Source organism: Euprymna scolopes, chromosome 46 (assembly GCF_053919585.1).
Source record: "Euprymna scolopes isolate OS-2025 chromosome 46, ASM5391958v1, whole genome shotgun sequence".
Taxonomy (NCBI): domain Eukaryota; kingdom Metazoa; phylum Mollusca; class Cephalopoda; order Sepiida; family Sepiolidae; genus Euprymna; species Euprymna scolopes.
The window spans coordinates 26,140,828-26,165,771 of record NC_136527.1 but is presented as its reverse complement, the minus strand read 5'-3'; the positions used below and the strand labels follow the sequence as shown (position 1 = coordinate 26,165,771).

At 34.4% G+C, this 24,944-nt stretch overlaps 2 protein-coding genes across 3 annotated transcripts in view; one reads left to right on the top strand and one right to left on the bottom strand.

Moving 5' to 3' along the window:
• The window catches only part of LOC145270542 (uncharacterized), a 28,817-nt gene extending 5,186 nt beyond the window's left edge, over positions 1-23,631 (top strand). Inside the window, exon 2 of one of the 2 annotated variants that reach the window (XR_013865431.1) lies at positions 22,662-23,631. Coding sequence is in view for 1 of the 2 variants with exons in the window: in XM_080126187.1 (XP_079982313.1) it covers positions 4,690-5,985 (1,296 nt within the window). In the remaining variant the exon portion in view is untranslated. Of the gene's footprint in view, positions 1-4,515; positions 6,431-22,661 lie in introns of those variants that run through there. The other variant, XM_080126187.1, reaches the window with a different exon arrangement.
• LOC145270717 (uncharacterized) overlaps positions 1-24,944 on the bottom strand; it is a 289,119-nt gene that overhangs the window by 251,785 nt on the left and 12,390 nt on the right. The gene's annotated exons all lie outside the window — the stretch shown is intronic.

Genomic DNA, 24,944 nt, shown 5'->3' with positions numbered 1-24,944 from the left:
TGTCCGCATAGGAAAGTCAGGTAGGGGGTGGTTGGAAGGGTCCAGTGTGGAGTTTGAGGCAAACCGACTGGCTAGCATGTTAGCCTTGTCAGTTGCTGAGGAGACAACCTCGTGATTGTTGGTTAGTGGGGGAATTGTTGATTGCCCATTATTTACTACACTTGTAGATTTTCCAGAAGTCTCGAGTTCCTAGTTTTTGTGCTTCGGTGCGCTTTTTAGTGGTTTCCGTAAATTCTCTCTTAGCTGTCGCTATTTCTTTCTTAACGTTATTTCTAGCTTCTATATACTTCAGACTGTTTGAACTGGACTGATGTCGGTTAAACATACGGTATGCATGCTGCTTTTGAGCAATGGCAGTTGCACAAGTCGATGTAAACCATTGGGGAGAGTGGGGCTTACTATAAAATTTCCGCATGGGAACATGCGCTTCGATTGCAGTTTTGAACCAGTCAGTGGTCTCGTTTGCACATTGTTCAGCAGGGAGAGAGAAAATATTTTTCCATGGAGCATCTCTAATTAGTTCCATGATGGCTTCCCAGTCATCCTTATTATAATATCTCGTTGTTTTGAGCACTGGCTCTTCAGTTTTGGGTCTAGAGTTTAGGGCGATTTCAACCATTATCACTGCATGATCAGCATTCCCAAGTATGCTGTGGGCCTTCGTTATGCAGTCATCGGGAACTGTGATCAAAAACAGATCTAGAAGTGATGCGTGTTGTTCTTCCTGGTCAGGGAAACGGGTTGGAAACGTAAAGATTTGTGATAGGGAGTGAGATATAGCGAAGCTATGGGTTGTGCTGCCCGCTGCATCTGTGTGAGTAGAGAATCCAAGCCAGTTTTTGTGGTGGACATTAAAGTCACCAAATACATGTATTTGTGCGCTAGTGTCGAGGGACAGTGCCGTGTCTATGCTGTCAGATACTTTGTTTATTATGGAGCAGTCCTGAGTCGACGGAGAGCGGTAGAGAAAATAATAGTAGCTAATATTGTGTTGCATGTTTAGTCTAAAGCACATAAAGGCTTGATCATCTGTTTCTAGGTTTGTTTCTCTAGTCAAGGGAAGGGTATTACGAATGTAAACTCCAAGTCCGTGCATATGTCTGTCAGAGTCCTTACGGCAGAGTGGGAGATATCCAGGCATGTTAAAGTGGTTAGAGGGAATGGAGAAGTGTAGGTTAGTCTCACTTAGTGCTAAGATATCCGGGGTATTTGTTAAGAGAAATGCTTCAACATCAGCTGAGTTAGTTCTAAGCCCACGGATATTTGTGAATGCGAGCCTCAAGGGAGGAGGCAAGTTGAATTTGTTTGTTCCTAATCCTGGTTTAGCTTATTTTTAAATTGTACTGTCGTCATATTTTCTTTTAAGAGTTTCGGTAAGGGGGAGCTAAACAAGAGGTTATGCAGAGCTTCAGACATGCATCACAAGTAGACCATCAGCTGACCTTTCTCCAATTAGGATTGTGGCCTCAGGAAAGCCCACTGGGGATGAGTGCAGGGTCCCTTTCCATGCGCGTCATGGCACTACAAACAACCCGATATTATTCAACTGTTGATGGAGCAGCCGCTCTAAGCGCTACCAAAGAGTTAGGGCTCCTGAACTACCAGTCGGGAACAGCTGTCAGGAACTGTCAATCCGGTACCCTCAACCCATTAGAAGAAGGTTAACCCAATCTAATCGCTCAGGCATATCTTATACTCAAGCACTCCCAAATGTTCAGTTTTAGGGGTGGGGCGTGCTGGGAATGGGGAAGAACGGCGTTCATTGCCCTAGCCAGGAAACAAGATCTACCGCTGGGTGTTTCTGTCGAATCACGTAGTGTGTCTGCGCTTGACTAATAGGCAAAGAAGGAGTATGGAAGCCGGGCGATAGACAGAGCCTATCTACTCCTTAAGCAATTTAGGTTTGCAAACCAGTGAATTTGTTTGAGTCACCAGCTCTAGGAAGGTTGTCATCCAAGACTGAAGAGGCCTCTCTCCCCTTTGGTTTTGTTTCAGAGTTTTCCTTCTCCTAGACGGATGATCTGGAAAGACCTACTGCGTCCGTCAGCCCTGAGAGGGTTTTCTCCGCGCCTAGGTTCTAATCCAGGTATTTCTGCGACCCCACGTGGTTAGTGTTACTGGGTTAGTTTGTGGGGGATTATATCTCTACTGATTAGTTACACTCCTCAAAGTGATTTAGGGACATGCTATTTACTTGTTAATGGATAAAGGGGGTGGGTGAAGTTCATGCAGTGTAAGCGTCTATGATTGTAAGAGGGCTTGTTAGGGAGGAGATAATGTGATTTTAGTCTTACCCTTTTTTTATTTATGTTAGCTTAGGTCTAGGATAATGTTACAGTATGAGTAGGTATTAAGAATTGAGCTACGAGTTGTGCCCGAGCTATTTTAGATGATAGGAGGGTTAAGATGTAAGTGCAATATAGTATGGATAAGACAGCAAGGTTTGAGTCATGCGTAATTAGGTGAATAGATATATGGGCAGGTTTTCAGTAGGTGCGAATAGAGTTGAAGTTGTAGTTATTTTCTAGTAAGAGTCATGGGGCATTTTGCATAACAAGGAGTGTCGTTTCAATAACGTATTAATCGTTGCAAAACTCGAGGAGACAGTTGTGTAGTGTATATCGCTTTGTTTCTGAGTACTTTGGCTGTTAAGTACCTGCCTCTGTGTGCATAGGCTGTTAAATCCCTTACTGGATAGGAATGAGCTGTAACGCATGCCTTAGAGATCGAAATGTATAGATGTTTAGTGATGGCTATTAAAACATTTTGCATGTGAGGGATTAGGGGCTGGAAGTTAGCGATTCCACTACATATGTGGGGCAATGTGGGAGTTTAGTCGCGGATAGGTTGGAAGGAGTAGATTGTTAGCGTTCAAGAGAAGAGGGGTTATTTATTTACAGATAGATTTCCATTAGGATTTTTGAGTTACAGGTAAGGTTTAGTTTGAAGAAGAGGGATTTTTTTTTGCATGCAGGTAAGACAAACGCAATCGTCTTGGAGGTAAAATGTATAAGATTTCGTAGCTAGCTATTAAGTTTTTTCCTCCCAGTTATAGGAACAGCTAGTTCGTTGGGATTTGGAATTGTAGTCATTAAGGTCAGGCGCAGAGTGTTGCATCTACTCAGAAAATTAGCCCTAGTATCACAGCTGGGATTATGTATATTGCAGTTACAAATAGTGACAGTTAAATTATGAGCCACATGCAGTGATTTGGTATGGTATGGGTATCATGGAGGAGACTTAAATACAAGCAAGCATACAGTGATTGCATATATAAAGTATACTATTTAAATAAAGTTCTTCTGTCTTCTATAGTATAAAGAAAGGTATTCCTAGCTCTGTTCTGTATTTTTGTATAAACTTTTCATTTCCGAGTAAGTTCTGTCCACAAAACGGCTCGCATGGAACTAAAATGTTAAAGACCATTTCTACGCATATGTAATTAGAATGCATTAAATAAATTTAAAGAGAAGTCGGGGGCTTATATATATATATATATATATATATTTTAAAGAGAAGGTATAAACAGTTGGTTAAAGCTAAAAGAGAAAAATAAATAAATAAATAAATTTAAAGAGAAGGTATAAACAGGTGGTTAAAGCTAAAAGAGAAAAAATAAATAAATAAAAACAATAAAAACAATAAAAAGATAATAGAAACAGCTCGCATGGAAGCAAAGAGTTAAAGACAATATATGCGCATATAATTAAAATACATAAAATAGTCTAATTTAAAAAGCAGTTGCCATTTTGGTAAGATTAGGATTTGTTAAGTCACTTAGCTATTTTTTTTCTTTGCCCACTATATTTTGTCGCGACAGTCAGCGAGCGTAACCAGGTTCTTAGTGTGAGGTACCGTCGGTGGGGGCTTATATATATATATATATATATATATATATATATATTAACATGTTTATGTATATATTTAGTAATAAGTAATAAAAAGTGTCTAGAAACAATAGTTCCGCAAATTCATACTAGGATTGTCTGCCAAGGCCATAGTGCTATTGTTAGAGTTCTAAGTAAATTCAGTTGTAAGTTACATACTCTTGAATGTTGAAGTTTCAATCCTCAGTTAGATTTAAAATAGAATTTAAAATTACTTAGGAATTTTTACCCAGTCATCACTAACAATCGAAGGGCATGCTAATCTCATATACTAAATAAAGGGTTCGATTCAGAATTATGTAAAGATTTCTTAGTTCAAGGGAAAGATTCGACAAAAAACACCTGAATAAGATGGAAGGTAAACTAGAAACATTATGAAAAAGATGAGAATATTATTCTGAAGAATCCAAATAATAGGAATAATCTAACTTTACCCACAAAATGAAAAAAACGTGATTATTTTTAGTAAAATTAAAAAAAATAATTTTGTTAACCAGTATTTAATAAAACTATACTCATTTTTTAAAAATTCATTACCAATAAATGTTTTGGATATTTTTATAAAAATCAACATAATACAATTTTACCACATGAAATGTATTTTTACAAATTCATTTTATATTTCCAGAATTTACAACAATGAAAAGAAATTCATTAATGGATAAGAAGTACTTTTTTGCATTGATGATTTAAAAAGGTTTAAAATAATTATAAATTTCTTCATTAAATGTTTTTATGTTGAAATTTATTAGCATGCCTATCATCATACACTTCATTGGATTTTTACTTTTTGTGTAATCAGATGCAAGCAAACCTGAGAGACAAACCACATTCTTGTGAAGTATGTGGTTCTTCTTTTGCAAGCAAGTCACATTTGTTGAGTCATATGAAAACACATACGGGAGAGAAACCATATTCTTGTGAAGTATGTGGTTCGTCTTTTGCATGGAAGTCAATTTTGTTGAATCATATGAAAACACATACGGGGGATAAACCACATTCTTGTGAAGTATGTGGTTCTTCTTTTGCACAGAAGTCACATATGTTGCGTCATATGAAAACACATACGGGAGAGAAACCATATTCTTGTGAAGTATGTGGTTATTCTTTTGCATGGAAGTCAAATTTGCTGAGTCATATGAAAACACATACGGGAGAGAAACAACATTCTTGTGAAGTATGTGGTTCTTCTTTTGCAGGAAAGTCAAATTTGTTGCGTCATATGAAAACACATACGGGAGAGAAACCACATTCTTGTGATGTATGTGGTTCTTGTTTTATACAGAAGTCACATTTGTTGTGTCATATGAAAACACATACTGGAGAGAAACCACATTATTGTGAAGTATGTGGTTATTCTTTTGCACAGAAGTCAAATTTGCTGAGTCATATGAAAACACATACGGGGGATAAACCATATTCTTGTGAAGTATGTGGTTCGTCTTTTGCATGGAAGTCAACTTTGTTGAATCATATGAAAACACATATGGGAGAGAAACCACATTCTTGTGATATATGTGCTTCTTCTTTTGCAGAGAAGTCACATTTGTTGCATCATATGAAAATACATACAGGAGACAAACCACATTCATGTGAAGTATGTGGTTCTTCTTTTGCATGGATGTCACATTTGTCAAGTCATATGAAAACACATACGGGAGAGAAACCACATTCTTGTGAAGTTTGTGGTTCTTCTTTTGCAAGGAAGTCACATTTGTTGCGTCATATGAAAACGCATAATGGAGAAAAACCATATTCTTGTGAACTATGCGGGTATTCTTTTGCACATAAGTCAAATTTGTGGCGTCATATGAAAACGCATACGGGAGAGAAACCATATTCTTGTGAACTGTGTGGTTCGTCTTTTGCACAGAAGTCAAGTTTGTTGCATCATATGAAAACGCATACAGGAGAGAAACCACATTCTTGTGAAGTATGCGGTTCTTCTTTTGCACGGATGTCACATTTGTTGAGTCATATGAAAACACATACTGAAGAGAAACCACATTCTTGTGAAGTATGTGGTTCTTCTTTTGCATGGAAGTCAACTTTATCACGTCATATGCTAACACATACTGGAGAAAAATCATTTTGTTGAGTCATATGAACACACATACGATGCGTCCCTAATGGTGCTGGCCTTAAGAGCTGGGTTGGAGAAAATAACAAAATAGCAAGGACTTATGTACAACATAAACATAAGAAGATATCAATCATTCCAGTCATTATAGGAGACACTATGCTAATAAAAAAGAATTTCATAAACTATCTAGTGATTAGCCGTTGTGAACTAAGTGCAAGAGAAATTCAATAAATTGTTTTTAAAGATCCATCCGTTGGGGTAACTTAATTAATGGGAGAATGTTTGACATCTAGCAGAATGCCCTATCCCATCAAAAACATAAATGAAATTAAAACAGACAACCCTCATAATTCTGGTATATGTCGTTCTTTTGTGTGGAATTCTCCTTTATTTCGTCATATGAAAACACATACAGGAGAGAAAATATATTCTGGTTTAATATTTGGTTCTTTTGTATCAAAGTCAGATTTGTTGCAACAAACAGATACAGGAAACAGTCATACCAGTTATTATAGATGCCACAGGGCTTATGAAGAAGAACTTGAAGTCCTACCTAACTAATATTCCTGGCGAATCAAGTGCAAAAGAGATCTAGACAATAGCACTTAAGGGAAAAACGAGGATACTAAAAAGATCTTTCGGTTGTTTTCAATAAGAAGCAATGAAATATTGGCAGCTCGTTTAGCTGCACCATACTCAGCCTTACAATCTTCAAAGGAAGAAAATTAACAAAAGAGAGACAATGCAGATTCTGCCACATGGAATTGGAAAGTGTGGGTCATCTGATATCGAGTTGGAAGTTTCTTTTAAAAGATGGCTACTACACAGCAAGACATGGTGAAGTATGTAAGTACCTCCACTGGACCATCTGTAAAAAAATAAACATCCAGTGTAGCAGCAAGTTCTGGGAACATTAACCTTAAAGAACAGTTGGAAATGATATATATATATACCATACATTACAACTATGTAATCCCTACAGCCACCTACATTGAAAATGCTGCTGTCAAACGTTACATAGTTATATGGAATAAGTCAGAGTGACAACCTTGGTTGAAGTGAGTGTCATTAATGATGGACATCTGAACAGAGCTGAAAGAGAGAAGCAGACCAAATATCAATGCCTCATGTATGATATTTAAAGAAACTGGAATCTTAGGGAGATATCCATCATACCAGTTATAGGTGCCACAAGGCTTATGAAGAAGAACCTGAAGTCCTACCTAGCTAATCTTCCTGGTGAACAAAGTGCAAAATAGACTCAGACAATTTCACTTAAGGGAAGAGCGAGGATACTAAAAAGAGCTCTTGGTTGGTTTCAGTAAAAAGTGGGGCAATGTTGGTGGCTTGTTTGGCTGCCCCATACCCAGTGTTACGATCTTCAAAGGAAGAAAATTTAAAAAAAACGAGACAAACCATATGCTTGCAAAGTGTGTGGTTCTTTTGCATGGAAGTCAAATTTGTTGAGTAATATGAAAACATGCGAGAGACAAAGCACATTCATGTTTTTGCACTGAAGTCAACCTTGATAAACTATATGAAAACACATACAAAAGACAATTTCTTTACTAACTCATTGTTTAAGAGATAAAGAACTAAAATGGAACAGTCGAATATCTATGTATCTCATATATAGTTCAAGTGTTAGCTGCAGGTTGTGGGCCCCATGATTTCTGAGAACTTTTATTTTAAAAAAAGAGACAAACCATGTTCTTGTAAAGTATGTGGCTGTTCTTTTGCAGATAAGTTATATAGGAAACTGACCAACCATTTTGCACATGGCTTTCTTAAAAACATTACAGAATCAGAAAACAAATTTGCTACAAAAATCACACAAAATAGTAGTTTAAAATACTCCAACTTGCATTTCAGAAAATTGGAAAAATGGGTCAAACAAAAGTGGGACAAGTCTTTTTTGGATTTATTATTATTATATGAAAAAAGGGAGACTTTATAGACTGATTTTAAAGAGAATGTCTTCACTATGATAAGGACAGAGTTATAATGACTGCTCACAATCAAAGTTTGATTACCAATGCTTCTAAGTAAATAGAAAGGAAACTGGAATCGTTGGAAAATTTCTATTTCAGTAATTATAGGAGATAATAAAATTAGACAAACGAATTTTAAAAACTGGTGAACAAGTGCAAAAGAGATTCCAACCAGAGAGAAACCACATTCTTGTGAAGTATGTGGTTCTTCTTTTGAACAAATGTCAACTTCCTTGAGTCATATGAAACACATGTGAGAAACAATATTTGATGATTTTCCAAAATCAATACCTCAAAATTGTATTCAGCATATCAAAACAAGAACCAGCAGAACAACGTCTATCAGGAAACTGGCCAACCATTTTTCACAAGACTTTCTTACAAATATGACAAAATCATAAAATAAATCTGCTTCAAAAGTCACACAAAATAGTAGTACAAATACTCCACAACTTGCATTTCAGAAAATTGGAAAAATTCTTTTCTTGATTTTTTATAATTATTATTATTATTATTATTATTATTATTATTATTATTATATAAGTAAAGAAAGGTTTTGTAGACTGGCTTTAAAGAGGATGCCTTTACTATGATCAGGATAGAATTATAATGACTGCTCACTATCAAAATTTGATTATCAATGCTTCTAAGTAGATACAAAAGAAGCTGGAATTTTGGGGAAATTTCTATTTCAGTAATCATAGGAGGAACTGAAATTAGTTAAAAGAATTTAACAAAGTACTTGATAAATGTATTTGGTGAACCAAGTGAAAGAGAGACGGTTTGAATCTTAAAACTTCCAACTCCCAAACTTGACACTCTCTTGTCAAAATTTCCAACTCCCAAACTCAAACTCTGTTGTCAAAACGTCCAAATCCAAAACATGAAAATATTTCAAGTTTATTTGCATACAACTACATACGTAGCACGCCTTCTTCTTACTCGTCTTCTGTTTACATCTGTTTTTATTCACCTTTTTATCATTTGCATAGAAATGCAACAGTCTGCATCGCTCTAGTGATCGCCTATGATAAAACCAACTTGGTAACTTATTTAGTGTTTTTTCTGTTATTGTTACAAGACCTTTTAAAGCATTCACACATTCCAAGTAAGTTTCGATATTTCCTACAAAGTAAAATAAGAAAAACTGAAAAGCCATATTTTTGTAATGTATGTGGCTCTTCTCTAAAAAGAGAAAACAATAGAATCCTTTGATTGCGTTGATAATTTTATTTAAATAAAAAAGTTTTTATTCTCAAGTAAATGTTTAAAATGAAAGAACACAACTTTTATGCCAAGGTCAAATCTTAACAAGTTTTTTTTTACTTCTAAAATTGACTACATCTCAATAAAACATCTATTTTATATCAAGTATTCATGTTTAAACATCTACTTAAGCGTTGTAAGATTTTTTAAGTACGAGGAACGTTGAATAATTACAGGAATGGAGATGAGAGATTTCCTGGCAATGTATAACTCAATTACAGATTATTGCACTTCATTTTATAGGAAATTAAATAAAGCTATCAGCATTAGGAGGCTTATTGTACTTCATTTAATAGAAAATTAAATAAATAAAATCAACATTAAGAGGTGGGATCAGATCAGCTTGATTTCTGAATTTTCATATCATCTACAAAAACTGTCTCCAGAGATGCATTAAACGATGTGAGAAATATGTAACTCTGAGATGTTCTTATCTAGAAAAAGAAACTAAAAACTGTGGCAATTTTTGTTGTTCTAATTATATTAGAAATGAGACTGGCATTATCATTTACTTTTGCAGGATCATGATATCGAGAAAGTATAATTTTGTTACCCAAATCACTGGCTATAAATTGCTTGGTTTACTTAATGTAATGTTTTAATGTTCACAAGTTCGTACAGTCTTTTCATAAACACATAGTTTTTCTCACTTGCGTTTTCGTTTTCAAGTGATCAAGGTTTTTTGTTTAATGCTCGATTAAATTAGGGTAATTGACTTCTGATCTCCTCGTGGTGGTTGAGGCCTGGCCCTCACTTTAGATAAATTTAACAGACAAAAATTACACGTGTAGTAAAACAATGAAGATTTTCTGGTTTTCAAAGTTTTATTTAAAGAGAAATTTTTCAGAGGAGGAGAGACCATTATCTTATCAATTAATTAGTTCTTGATCAGTTTTTCTAAGTTAGTTTTAAGGATGAAAATTTAGAGATGCAGACAGCTAGATATGAAGGTTTTAATGGCTTAGATTTTCCTTCCATTTCAGACTGATTTTTCTTGTATAGAATCCAGATTCAGACACCCACTAAACTCTATTCCATCCTCAAATACGTGATATACTTTTTCGCTGTGTCATGTTACACTTGCATTTCTTACTCATTTAATTATTGAACGAAACTTTCAATCACACCACCTGCAGCATGACATATTTCTGTTTGCTGACAGGTTATCTTGAGATGTACGACTCTAAAATTCAGACGTATAATCCCAATATATAACATTAAGAGTGTTATTTTTCTAGTTTAAAGGTTAGGAGGAGAGAAGGAGGTTGGCGGGGAGAACGAGGACGGGAAAAGTGGGGAAGTGAATTAAAAAATAAAAAAGAATATAAAACGAAAAATACATAATGATAGGCTTGCCTTGAATAAAAATTTGAAGCTTCAAATCCCATCTTGTTCATTAATGAATCTGTCTGCAGAAGTAAGTACCACTCCCCAGCAAGATGGCAGACCAGCGACCAAAAGATATCATCCGCTGGCCAAAGCAACCAGGTATGTTTACACTACATTGTGCATACACGTCTCAGAAACCTTCCAAGGCAAAAGAAACTGTAAGAATGAGAACACACACATATATAGCAGTGGACTTCACATAAGATACGTAGGATCATACACACACACACACACATATATGCAAAAACAGTGATAAACGTTAAAGTACTCGTAACAAGAAAACGTAAAAGTAAAAGATTAGTAAAAGCAAACGTTTAATAATAATAATAAAGAATAAATAATAAGCACATAAACAGAAAGAAGAGAACAAATATACAAATATATACATACATATATATATATATATATATATATATATATATATACAAATATATATATATTTGTTGGCTACATAACCCCAAAGTGAAACAATGATGAGGCTAGCCAATCAAAGATGCTTAACTATTTGAGGAATGCTAGGCGTCGTATGTGTTGAAAAAAATTCTTGCATCTAGTATCACTGGTAGGTCATTATAGGTGAATAAAGAAGATATTGCCAAAATAAATCATCGTATTATTAGCAAAATGCTCAGTAATTAATTTCTTTTCTTTTATTGCATCGATTCTTAAAAGCATGGTATATTAAAAATGAAAGTTTTGGTTTATCGTTTTAAGCATATTTGTGCTCACAAATACAGAAGGGGTAGTAGACAATATATATATATATATTTTTTTTATAAAGTAATAGGGTTCGTGTGTTTCTGTCTGTGTGTACAGCTCTCCATCATCAACGAAATATAAAGGAGGTAAGAGGGTAGATCTCTCCTGGTAGAGAAACATTAGAACCCATTTTAGGATGTTTCTGTTATAGGAGACATTAGAATCTATGCCTAATTTCTTTATATACTAGTCTACAAACCACCCCCATATCGAATGACTTATGCTCATTTGCATATCACATTATATTAAATCTCTTTAACTAATTACCTCGACCTTATTACATATTGGAAATATTCTAATCATTTCAACTGTACTATTTACAAAATCTATTTAACATTTAATTATTTAATATATTTTCATTTAATTTTATATTCGATTTATTTCACTTTACGTATATTATCAAAACAATTCATTGCTTTATGTTTTGGGATTGTATTGAAAATGTAATGGAAATTTCAATTTCGTTCCGTTTTAATCTTTTGTATTTTACTTGCCAATATAATTGAAAGAATACAATTCAACTATCGTAATTTTATATAAATAAACAAAAACAAATATTTTAAAATAAAACTTTATTAAAAAAGAAATAATTTTATTTTTAAATGAAAAAAAATCAATTTAGTAAAATAATTGTATTAAACACCCCCAGCCTTGTCAGCAAACCTGTAAACCTATAAAAGTTAACATTTCGAATGTAAACAGTGATTTTTCGATTTTGTTAGCGCTTGCCGCAATTAAAGACAATTAAAACGGAACTAACTTTATTTCCATTCTATTTTTTAAACAACCCCCAAAACATAACGCTCTCTTCCAGTTATAGCCAATTTTTTTTTAATTAAATAAAACAGGTCAAAATAAACAGATAAGCGCATTTTCTTTTACATTTTTCTTACAACCATTGTCATTTAACCAACTGCAGGATATCGTTACTTTTGTGGGGTTGTTTTGAAAATGGCACGGAGATTATAATTTCGTTCCAATTTAATCTTTCTGGTCGAGCCTATTTCGAAAGCCTGTCTTATCATAGATTTGAACTACAAATAATTTATTACATTTTGATTATTACTATCTTAAGACTTAAAGCTTATATTTATTTCATTTTTCTATTTATATATTGAATTAGTTATTTCCAGTCTTATTTAAACTTAGTGCTTTCTTTAAACCGGATGAACCTTTTATAAAAATATGAGTTTAACGTAAAGAACACGAACAAGGTTTTATTCAACTGAATTTCTTCCAGTTTACTAACAAAATATATAAATTTAAAAGAGATATAAATAATAAAATAAAAAGGTTATGTAATTTAAAAGAAATACACGTACTCACAAAAGCAGAACTTTTTTTACACATTTTTTTCTTTAAAACCATAACAATGAGACTAACAATTACCTAGATCTTAGTAATTATTTGTTTTAATAGAACTGTTTTAATTGTACTGTTTACTTAGTTAACCTAAGTTGGTATTACATTTATTTTGCATTTACTTTTTTTTTTAATTATTACTTTTAGACTGTGACGTTTACACCCGGAAGTAATGAGTCACACGTAGGTCGCTTTTATTCATTCCTTTTGGTCAAGATCAAAGTGTAGTATCTGTTCTTCAGATGCTGCATTTCATTTTCTTGTTCTCTTTCGGTGGAGGAGAAATCCTTCACGACTGAGACAATTTTTATTTTTGTACCTTTTCTCCACGTTAAAAAACGACCCTGGTGTCTAACTCTGTCCCGTGGGGAGGCATAGTAAATAGGTACAATATAATTGTTTATAATTGTACTATTCAGAAATATTATTTATAGTTCGTCCATTTCAGTTAGTATACATTACCTTTACGCTTAATTAATTTACAATCATTAATATCGTTAAACAATTCCGTTTAAAACCGAAATTATGCCACCCAAACGAAGTAGAAACGAAAGTGAGGAAGAAAGAATGGAAAGATTGGAAGCTAATAGACTAAGAGTTGCTGCAATTCGCTCCAATGAAAACAATTCAGATAGAGAAAGACGTCTAGAACTTAACAGGATACGTCAAAGAGAAAGGAGAGCAAGACTGTCAGATTTGGAAAGAGAAACCCAACGTGAAGCTGACAGAACTAGACATGCTGTAAGGCGGTTAAATTCATCACAAGATGAAATTCAAGAAAGGCAAAGATATGCACTGGAAAGAGAAGCAATATTACGATCGAATGAATTATATGAGGTAAGTAGACGTACACAAGGTCAGTTGAGAGTGGCTCAACGACATCAGAATGAATCGGAAACCCAACGAAGCTTTCGCCTATACCAAGGGCAACAACGAGAGGCTGCATGGAGAGAGAGTATGACTTTGCCCCAGTAATTGACAGAAAACGAGGCAGCTAGACAACGAATGACTGCTTTGAGACACCATGAAATAGAACACTGCAATAGAAAAGGATTGCTCTACAACAAAAATGACTCTCTCACTACAGCTGATATAGGAAAAATGGACAAAGTATGTCAACATTGCTCAGCTGTAAAATTTAAAGGAGAAACCCCTGGTTGTTGTTGTTCTTCTGGCAAAGTTGTGCTTGATAGCTTTCCACCACTGCCCCAGTTGCTTCAAGATTTGCTCACCGGCAATGGTCCCATCTCTAAAGATTTTCTGCAAAATCTACGCAGTTATAACAATTGTTTTGCAATGACATCATTTGGTCACAAAATTGCGGCAGTACATGGGTGGAATCCTTCTTTTAGAATTCGAGGCCAGGTTTGCCACCAGATTGGGAGTCTTTTACCACCTGAAGATGAAACAGCAAAGTTTATTCAAGTCTACTTCTTGGATAGTCTGGAAGAGGAACTACATAATCGGGGACGTGACAGTAGACTCAATAGAGACATTCTCCAAAGTCTGACTGAATTTTTACATGAGAACAACAGCTTCATTTGTCAGCTGAAAACAACAAAGGAGAGGATTGAAGAAGAACACTTGGTAGAACATAAAGCTGTCATAAGGGAAGACCGAAGGCCGCAAGAAGAGCATCCACGGCGATTCAATGCTCCAACAACAATGTATGAGATTGGAATATTAATGGAGAATGAACCAACAGCTAACCGGGATATTGTCTTGCATTTTAGAAATGATACATTAAAACGGATCTCCGAACTACATCCCCTCTACGATACTTTAATGTACCCGTTAATGTACCCCTATGGTTCTCCATCTTACAACATCTACATGAAGGCATCCAATGGGCGAAAAGTTACCCAACAGCAATTTTATTCGTACCATTTAATGACTCGGCCTGGAAACTATTTTCTCTGGTACCGAAGGCTATTTCAACAATGGCTGGTGGATGTGTACTGCAAGATTGAAACAGAACGTTTACAGTTCCTGAGGCGTGAGCAACAGACCCTGAGAGCTGACAATTATAGCAACTTGAGAGATTCAATTCTTAGGGAGGATGGGAATCCAGAACAGTTTGGTCAACGAGTTGTACTTCCGGCAACTTATACAGGAGGCCCTCGATACATGTTTGAGCGTCAAAGTGATGCCATGGCATATGTTCGGCGAATGGGCCGAGCCGACCTCTTCATCACGTTCACAACAAATCCAAAGTGGACAGAAATTACAGAAAATTGTCTTCAAGGGCAAGACCCTCAGGATCGTCCAGATATTGTTGCCAGGGTTTTCAGGCAGAAGCTAAAAAAGTTACTTGAATTTATTAAAAAGGGAGGATTTGGCAGGTTGAGGGCTTTCCTGTACAGTATTGAATATCAAAAAAGAGGACTGCCGCATGCACACATCCTCACCTGGCAGGCCCCAGAGGACAAACTTCTACCAGAAAAAATGGATCTCTGCAGATATGCAGAGATCCCTGACAAAGAGGAAGATCCTGATCTTCATGCTAAAGTGATGGCACATATGGTGCATGGACCTTGTGGACCATTTAATCCAAATTGTCCATGTATGATTGACAACAAATGTTCCAAAAAATACCCAAAAGAATTTCTTCAGTGTACCGAGCAAGGCCAAGACTCTTACCCCAAGTACAGGCGAAGAAAACCAGAAGATGGAGGCCAGACTGGTACAATAAGGATGAAGAGAAATGGTCGGTATGTTAATCAAGAAATAACAAACCAGTGGATTGTTCCGTACAACAAGGTCCTCCTTCAGCAGTTCAACGCTCACATTAACGTAGAAATTTGCAGCTCGATCCAAAGCATCAAATATGTCCTCAAATACGTGAATAAAGGATGTGATCAAGCAGTGTTTGAACTACAAAGAACTGATGGAGCAGCTAACCAACAAGGCCAAGTACAAAGTCACATTGTGGATGAGATCCAGCAGTTCCAGAATGCAAGGTATGTCGGCAGTTCAGAGGCGGCCTGGAGGATATTGGAACATCCCATCCATGAACATTTCCCCCCAATTGTACAACTTTCTGTTCATCTTGAAAATGGGCAGCATGTCATGTTCTCAGCTGATACTGCTCTGGAACGAGCCCAAGGTCCACCGCCTGCCACAACTTTGACAGCATTTTTTCAACTCTGCCATGAGGATGACTTTGCAAGGGGTCTCAAATACGTAGAAGTCCCTGAGTTTTACACTTGGAACAAATCGAAAAAGAAATGGATGAGAAGAATGCGTGGGGTACAAGTTGAAGGTACTGAAAATGATGATGTATGGAAGGCACCATGCATTGGGAGAATCTACACGATTAGTCCAAAAGCAGGGGAGTGTTATTTCTTACGCCTGTTGCTCAATGAGGTTGCTGGTCCAACTTCATTTCAAAATTTGCGAGCATACAATGGTCAGGTGTTTGAAACATACAGAGCAGCGTGCCTTGCTCAAGGCCTTCTAGAAAATGACCATCACTTGCATCAAGCAGTAGGAGAGGCAAGTGCCACTCAATCACCTTCAAATTTGCGAAGCCTATTTGTGATAATTTTAACAGCCTGTGAGCCAAGAAATCCTCTTGAGATCTGGATGGCTTTTCGTGATGTAATATCTGAAGACATTCTTCACAGATACAGGCAAGAAGTTAACAATCCAGAAGCAGATTTTAATGAGGACATCTACAATAAAACTCTTTGTCTAATTGAAGAAAAAGTTCTCCTTATGTGCGGTCAACCATTGGCAAGCTATGGATTACCTGCACCAACGCAAGGGAGAGATGAAAGACTCGCGAGAGAGTATCAACGTGAAGTTACTTATAATCTTGAAGAACTTTCCCTACAAGCAGAAAATATGCAAGAAAAACTGACCGATTCTCAAAGAGAAGTTTACAATTCATTCATGGCAATGTTGGAAGCACAAGGTGAAATGAACAAAAACATGATGTTTCTTGATGCTCCAGGTGGTACGGGCAAGACTTTTGTAATCAATTTGATCCTTGCAAAGATTAGATCCATGAGAAAGATTGTGCTTGCAACAGCATCCAGTGGCATTGCTGCTACTCTACTACAAGGTGGCCGCACTCTTCACAGCACTTTTAAAGTACCCTTGGATACTCATCGAATGGATCAGCCAGTTTACAAAATTACTGGTAACTCAGCCTTGGCAAATGTAATTAGAGACACCTCTGCAATCATTGTAGACGAAGCCCCAATGACGCACAAGAGTGCTTATGAAGCAATTGACCGAACACTGCAAGACATCACAGGAAACAAGAATCCCATGGGTGGCATTCCAACCTTATTTTGCGGTGATTTCCGTCAAATCCTCCCAGTGGTTAAAAATGGCACAAGGGCTAACATTGTCAATGCAAGTTTGAAACAATCCTATCTCTGGAGGCACGTTATAGTGAAGAGACTGACTACTAATATGAGAGCCTATATCTCTGATAACACAGCTGCAGCAGACTTCTCAAAATTGCTTCTCCAAATCGGTAATGGTCAGTTTCCTATCACTTCTTCACCTGACACAATTAAGATTCCAACTGCGCTTGGTAAATGTGTCGGTAATCAGAAGCAACTGAAAGACAAAGTGTACCCAGACCTGCAAAACAATGGAAAATCACCGGATTGGCTTGCTGAGAGGGCTATTATTTCGCCATTAAACAGCAATGTGAATCATTTGAACAATTCAATAATGGATGAATTTCCAGGAGACACAAAGCAATACAAGTCAGTTGATTCGGCTACTAATGAATATGAAGCTGTTCACTACCCTGTGGAGTTTTTAAACTCTTTGGAGATATCTGGAATGCCTCCACACATTTTAAATCTCAAAATTGGATCGCCAATCATGATTCTTCGATCCTTGGAACCGCCAAAAACAACAAACGGAACCAGATGTGTTATCACCAGATTGCACACCAATGTACTTGAGGCCACCATTTTCTGTGGTCCCTACAAAGGCGAAACCGTTCTACTGCCAAGGATCCCCTTAGTTCCATCGGACTCAGAACTTCCATTTAAATTCCGGAGACTCCAATTTCCTGTGAAGGTGTGTTTTGCAATGAGCATAAACAAAAGTCAAGGTCAGACATTTAACACCATTGGCGTAGACTTGACATCAGACTGCTTCAGTCACGGTATGTTCTACGTCTCCATCAGCCGGACAGGAAGTTCAGAAAAACTCTACATTCTGGCTCCAAATCAAAGCAGCAGAAATGTAGTTTACCCTGAGGCTCTTCAGTGAAAAGTTCGAGAAATGGATATGAGGAAAAACTGACATGATCTGATTGTGGTAAGTTTTTAGTATTGAATGTGCAAGATAAAATTTAAGCAAGAGTTGAAAATTACTTCAATGAAAAATTTACCTTCCTTTTGGATGAAAATGTTTTGTGAAGTTCCTGATTGAATTTCAGTCACTACAAGAGGTAGTTAAAACGTTAATCACCTTATGCAATCGTTGCTCTTACAACATCAACTTACTGGAAAGGTGCCCACAGATTTTGGTACCCGAGTGCGCAACAAAGCTCCGTGCGAAGCACGGGTATCTTTGCTAGTATATATATAAAATACTTGTATGCAAAATCCGATCCCGCATTTTGCTAATTCCTATCCTCTGATGAGAAGGAAAGTATTTCTTCGAAACTCCGCGGATTAAGGACTATCCACTTATCACGTGTTTCCTTTTCAGATTAAATATGTTTTTAACTCTTTTTCAAAGTGTTTTAAACATGTTTTATTAACTGTTGGCTTATATATATATATATATATATATATATATATATATATATATATTTTGATTATAAAAAAGTACATCCTTATAAAATTCATTTGTCACTTCATAATCGGTGAAAATTACGTATTGATTGGATAATTACTTGATTTTTGATAGATTTTAAAAGAATGCCTCTGTCAATAAATATACTTACTTTCTCTTTTAGTTTTGGCCGTACCGATTTTTGTGTGTATGTGTGTGTGTGTGTGTGTTTTTTTACATATCTATATATATAAAAGCAAAAATGTATGTGTGCATGCGTGTTCGCTTTTTGTGTATGTCTTCAAAAGGCTTTTTTTCTGGTTGATACTCGAGGGTGTCGCTAATTTTTAAAACTTTTTATATCACGTCTAAATGATAATATCTATGACTTAACAACGTTTGTCGGCTCTCTATTTAATTTGTCCGATTTTGAAATTTTAATCGACATTTTCGGATCTGCATGTGTTGCAATCGTTTTTTCGGTATAAAAAAAGCGAAACTCGATTCGAAATACTGGCCCACACAGAAAGCTATGTAATGTTTGGTCAATGTCGGCTTCGTCATATCAAACAGTTGCTTTCATTTCGAGACAAGACACTCCCCCTAATAAACAGGGAGCTGTTTTTTTTTCAAAGTTAGTTAAAAACAAACAAACCGGTTTATTGATCTCATTAAAAACTGTCCTGCAGAAAATGTTAACTGCTAAATAGCTACTGCTTACCATCGCCGCATGTGCATTAAGCTTTCTCGTATAAAAAAACAGACATGCGTTTAATAAAACACTGTCCGCACTCAAAGTTCCCGTCAATAACTCATCAAAAACGGGCACCTGTTTTTTTTGTTTTTTTTCACACTTTACTATTTTCCAACTGCGCGTCAAGGCTTCATTTTTTGTTTTTTTAAACAACCAACGATTTTTCTTTTTATTTACCCAAAACCACACACACCTCCAAACACCCGGGCAACGCTGGGTACCCCTCGCTAGTTAAAATATAAAAGTAACTGAAACAATAATTATTTAAGAGTTAAAGTTTTTTGCCCACGTCAACTTTTACAATCTATTACGGACCAACAGCGCACCAGTCGCGTAGCTGACGGCTAACATGGCGCACAGTTTAACTGATGTCAACCCTCTATCCTGTGTATTTATCTACACGCTGGACTATCATTCTCATTTCTACTATTACTCACTTCTTTTCCCACGTGCGAACAAACAATAGTGACCCGAATGTGAGATGAAAACACATTTCCTTTTTCCTTCTATAATACCAATCCCGCAACAAACGATGGTTACACCCGCGTGAACATGAACAAATGTTATATCTAAAACATTCATTCTTTTAACAGTAAAGGACACGTTTATCTTATCCATCAATTGAGTTTTTGTTTCCTTCAATTCCATTCGTTTCATTATTTTCTTGTAGCGAGTTAGGGTATTTTATATCTGGTTCGCAACAAGAAAAATTTAAAAAGAAAAAAATAATACAAATTATGATATGGAAAATTAATAATAGAAGAAATTTTGTATGTTAGGTGACTCCATATTCACAAGAAACTTAGGTCATCTTTTAACTCTCTGATCTTTTTAATATTCACGGTTTTCCACAGGAACCTAAAATATCAGTTTTTTTAACTATTAAAAATACAGCTTAACAGATTTAATAAAAAATTATTTCACATGTCAAATAAAATGGCTTTCAATATTTATTTTAACTGTAGAAATTCATTTCTTTCAACATTTGTAAAATTTAGATATTATGCTTATCCCCTTCACAATAAATTAAAAACGAAAATATCTTATTTTCTGTTTCAGAGAACAAATGTAGATAATGTGCTTAGTCTGGCAACTTCCTTCGAATTATATTTTTCCAATTCCAAAATCGACCTACAATATAAAGTTTTAAGAACTAAAAAAAAAAAAAATAACGCATGGATTTTTGGTTGCTTTTTTATAGATGATAACACCTCCACAACTTTTTTTTTTTTAATTACGACTTTTAAGTGTTTTCGACTATGCTGAATGAGAAAATATCATTTAAATTTTGCAGAGTATTTTTGGGGATATAAAGACTTTTATTATGCACTATAATTCACTGGCTTCCATGTATGCGTGTGATAAATGAATCTACTTCTCTGCGACTGCCAACTCCCACTTTTTTTTAATATAGTATTTGCGGGTGAGTATGCTGGCAACGAATATCACGCTTACATTTGGGTAAAATACCCCCCTCCCCATCAAATGGAATGTTTATTGCAAAAGCCATTCCTTCAACAATTTCCAGAATTAACATAGGGAGGTTGAGGGTGTCTATGCTGAAAGACGTTCTTTACATGGGGAGGTTGAGGATGTCTATTCTGAAAGCCGTTCTTAACATGAAATTACTCAAGAAAGTAAAGTCGTAATATTTTTGGCTTATACACATGCATATTACTAATTTCTCGATTGTGAAAAAAAGTGGATTTGTTTCCGCTAGGTGGCACTGTCGGTCACAGAGAAGTAGATTTATTTATCGCGTGTGCATACAACATTAAGTGAATTTTAAAGTGCATCGTCGAGGTGAACCTAATGTTAAAAAAATACCTTAACATATTTTTAATATTTCACAAACATTACGATAAGCAATGTTCATTAAATATTTTCATGAAAAAATAATATAATTATAAAAATATTTTTTGATATTTCACGAACATTACGATAAGCAATGTTAATTCAATATTTTCATGAAAAAATAATATAATTATAAAAATCTATATAATACTAAAACTCTATGGATATTGTATGTTTGCAATCAGATTTCCGGTTTTCAACATCCGGTTGCGCATGCGTAAATAGCAACGTCTTCAATCCGTTATTCCAATTCCGGAATTTTTATATCGCTTTTAATACAAACAATTTCATTTAATTTGATCAAATAGTTATTTATATATACAAATAATACATAGATTCATAGATAATTATAATATATATTATAAAATCTATTCATCTATGAATCTATTAATAATATGAAATATTACCCTATACAATTTATGGAAAGAAAACACCTCTCACTTTCCCTCTAATAGATTTCAACACTCCTACTCCCTCTGTTTTCGTTACGTACGCGAGAAATAGTTACGTGTATGTGTGAGAGAGAGAAAAAGGGAGCGATGTAAAACTGGATAGAGTTATCCCCCTTAACTAATGCAGACCTTTTTACTAGAGGGTGTTATTACAAAAAAAATTCTTTTTCTTCTTCCCATGTTTTTTAAAGTCGTCTGCTTACATTTCCAAACGGAAAGCTGAATCGGTAAATGCACACATTTCTATTACATTAAATAGTGTTTTCCTTTACACAATGGGTACTGAATGTTTGCTTAAATTAAATGAAAAAAGTTACATTTTATTTTCATTTTCTATTTAAAAAGCCATTATTAACATGTGGAGAGTCTTTTTTTTATTATTCTGTACTTTCAACTAACAATTTCATTTAAAAGATGATATATCAAAATTTGAATTTAACTATAATAAGGATTATGATACCTGTTCAGTGCATAAGTATGACCAACCACTTATAATTCAGTAACTGTAATTTAAAAAAATATAACAATTATAATAAACAGAACGACTCATAGAAATCTATCTATATTCTTTTTTCATTTTAATATACTTTCATAGAAATGCTTCTGTTATGTAAAAAAAAAACTATTTTCTTTATGCCACAAGTGTCACGCTCATACATGAATTCCATAGCTAATATAACGTACTGACCCAACGGGTCACGGGTGGTCTAGTATTTTTAATATTTTACGAACATTACGATAAGCAATGTTCATTCAATATTTTCATGAAAAAATAATATAATTATAAAAATATTTTTAATATTTCACGAACATTACGATACGCAGTATCCCTTCAATATTTTCATGAAAATATAATGTAATTATGAAAATATTTCTAATATTTCACAAACAATACTATAAGCAATGTTCATTCAATATTTTCACAAAAAATAATATAATTATAAAAATATGGTACTTGCACAGTTTAACCAAGACGTTAAAAAAAGGAAAATATCGAAAAAAAAAGTTTAAATTGTATATATCCGTTATGGAACGAAGTTCTCCGGAAAAAAAAAGTTCTCTTAATTTCATTAAGTAGTTTTTTTTTTGTTTTTTTTTTTGTTTTTTTTTCAGCGGAAAAACACGTTTTTATGAGAGCGCGTTGAAGGCAGACATCTTGGATTTTTAAAAAAATGTTTGAATTTTAGAAACACCACGTGAGATAACTTCAGTTAAAGCGCCGACACTCCCTCCCCATCTTTAATACTAGCTTTTCTTCCTAAAAGTCGAATCTTTTGCTCAGTATCATAACAAATAGTTTTTTCGCTGTAAAACAAAAAAGGTTAAATCCATTGAGAGCGTATGGTGTTTATATGAAAAAATAAAGCTGTTTACGCATTATAAATGTTCCTTTCTGTGTCTTATGTTATGTACATTAGTACATTATGGGTCATTTCGAATTAAAAGTTTATTTACTGAATTAGAGAAAATCATGATTTAAAGGTTGTGTTTTTTTTGCTTGAACTTTGCGCTTTTCGGATTATTTTGTTATGTTTTATTTTCTTGATGGATATTTGGGGGTTGTCAGAGATTATAGTTATAGGTAAAAACATTAGAAACACTTCAAACAGTGGGGAAGGCACTTAAATCATAAAAAAATAACGGTAACATAAGTGCATAAGCACCAAAATTGTTTTTCTTATGTTTTATCTGTTAGTTAAATCCGGCTAAAAAATAATAATAAAAATAAAAAAATAATCAAAAACTGCAAAGTTCAAGCAAAATTGAAATTTTTATTTGTTACGTTTGAATAAAAAAAATATTATTAAATCAAAAACAGTCGTGTTCTCGTCGAGTATTTTTTTAAAATATTATTATTTAAGAAAATAAAAGGTAATCGTTTTTGTTTACAAGTGCTACTCTGGACTTGCACCAATTTTGTTGTTAATAATTACCTATAACTATAATCTCCCCCCCCCAAAAAAAAACTGACAAAAAAACATCCACCAAGAAAATAAAACATAACAAAATAATCCGAAAAGCTCAAAGTTCAAGCAAAAAAAAAAAAAGATAAAAAAGCTAGTTGACAATTTGGTCATTTCGGTTTCCGCGGTACGCTCGATCTGATTTGGTGCGTGACTTTGTGGCCACCCTGTACAGGGAATCTGAACAAATAAAACGTTATATTTAATCGTATGTTCTGAACGGGAAAAGCCTGCCCCTCCCCCCGATAGTAATAAAATAAAATGAACTTTTTGCCATTTTTTGGCTTCTGTAGAATTTATTCGCGACTTGTTGTCTCTTGTTTTGATCTGTTACTCAACTCTCGTTTGGAGGTTGGGGGGGGGGGGTAATTAAGCTTTTTTTGTATCAATATTTTAACACTTTACTTTATTAATTGTCTTTGAAATTTATTTAACTTCTAATTTTAGCTGAATTTGTCAGTTTCTGAAGCCGCCGTAAAAACATTTTTCATTATAACTTTTTTTTCACGTGTATTTTTACTATTTTAATCTTTCAAACACAATTTAAAAAATCAGAAATCTATTTAAAAAAATCGATAATAAATAAATCTGTTTCTATAAAAAAAAATACGATCAGGCGGCTTTCAAAACTATGTTAACCTATCAGTTTCCGCTATTAATTTGCACGTGCAACGAATTAGAGAATTTTTATTATCTACGATTTATTTGATGTAAAATAAAAAGAATACTCTTCAAATGTTTATAGTTTTTATTTAATATAGAAATATTTTTATTATATAATAACACAACTATTGTAAATTCGGATGCAGCCAAATATTTAGATTAACTTTTTTTTATTTTGTTTAGATGTATAGGAAAAATGTAAGCCAAAACGCATTAATAAATACATAAATATTCAATTATCAATTTTTCTAAATCAATATAATCTAAATGTAAATTTGAAAATCCGATAGTAAAATAACGTTACTGACAATAAATTTTATAGTGCTAATGCTGATAATGTTTTTCCATAGAAATTACAGTAAACACACAAAATGACGACGACGTGTTTTTGGTTTAGAATGATGTAGTACAGAATAGTTTGGAGGTCCTTAGTTGTCAGCGACCTCGAATACCCCTATAAAACCAAATTAGAGTGATCAGTATTCTGTTGTAGCGTAAGGTAACATTTGGGTGGTTAGTAAATTCAGCTAGGCGTAGCTGTAGGTGTAGTGTAGATGTATCAGAATTTTTGTAGGAATTTTTGACACCCCTAACACGAAACTGACGAATAAAATATAAAAATCTCGTAATTTCTCTGTTAAAAGTGGGTTATTTATTTTCTTTATGGATTATACTTCCAAAATAAACTATTAAAGTTGTTTTAAAAGTAATAGAAATATATATTTTTTTAAAACAGTAATGAATTTTACGAACTCAATATTTTACAATT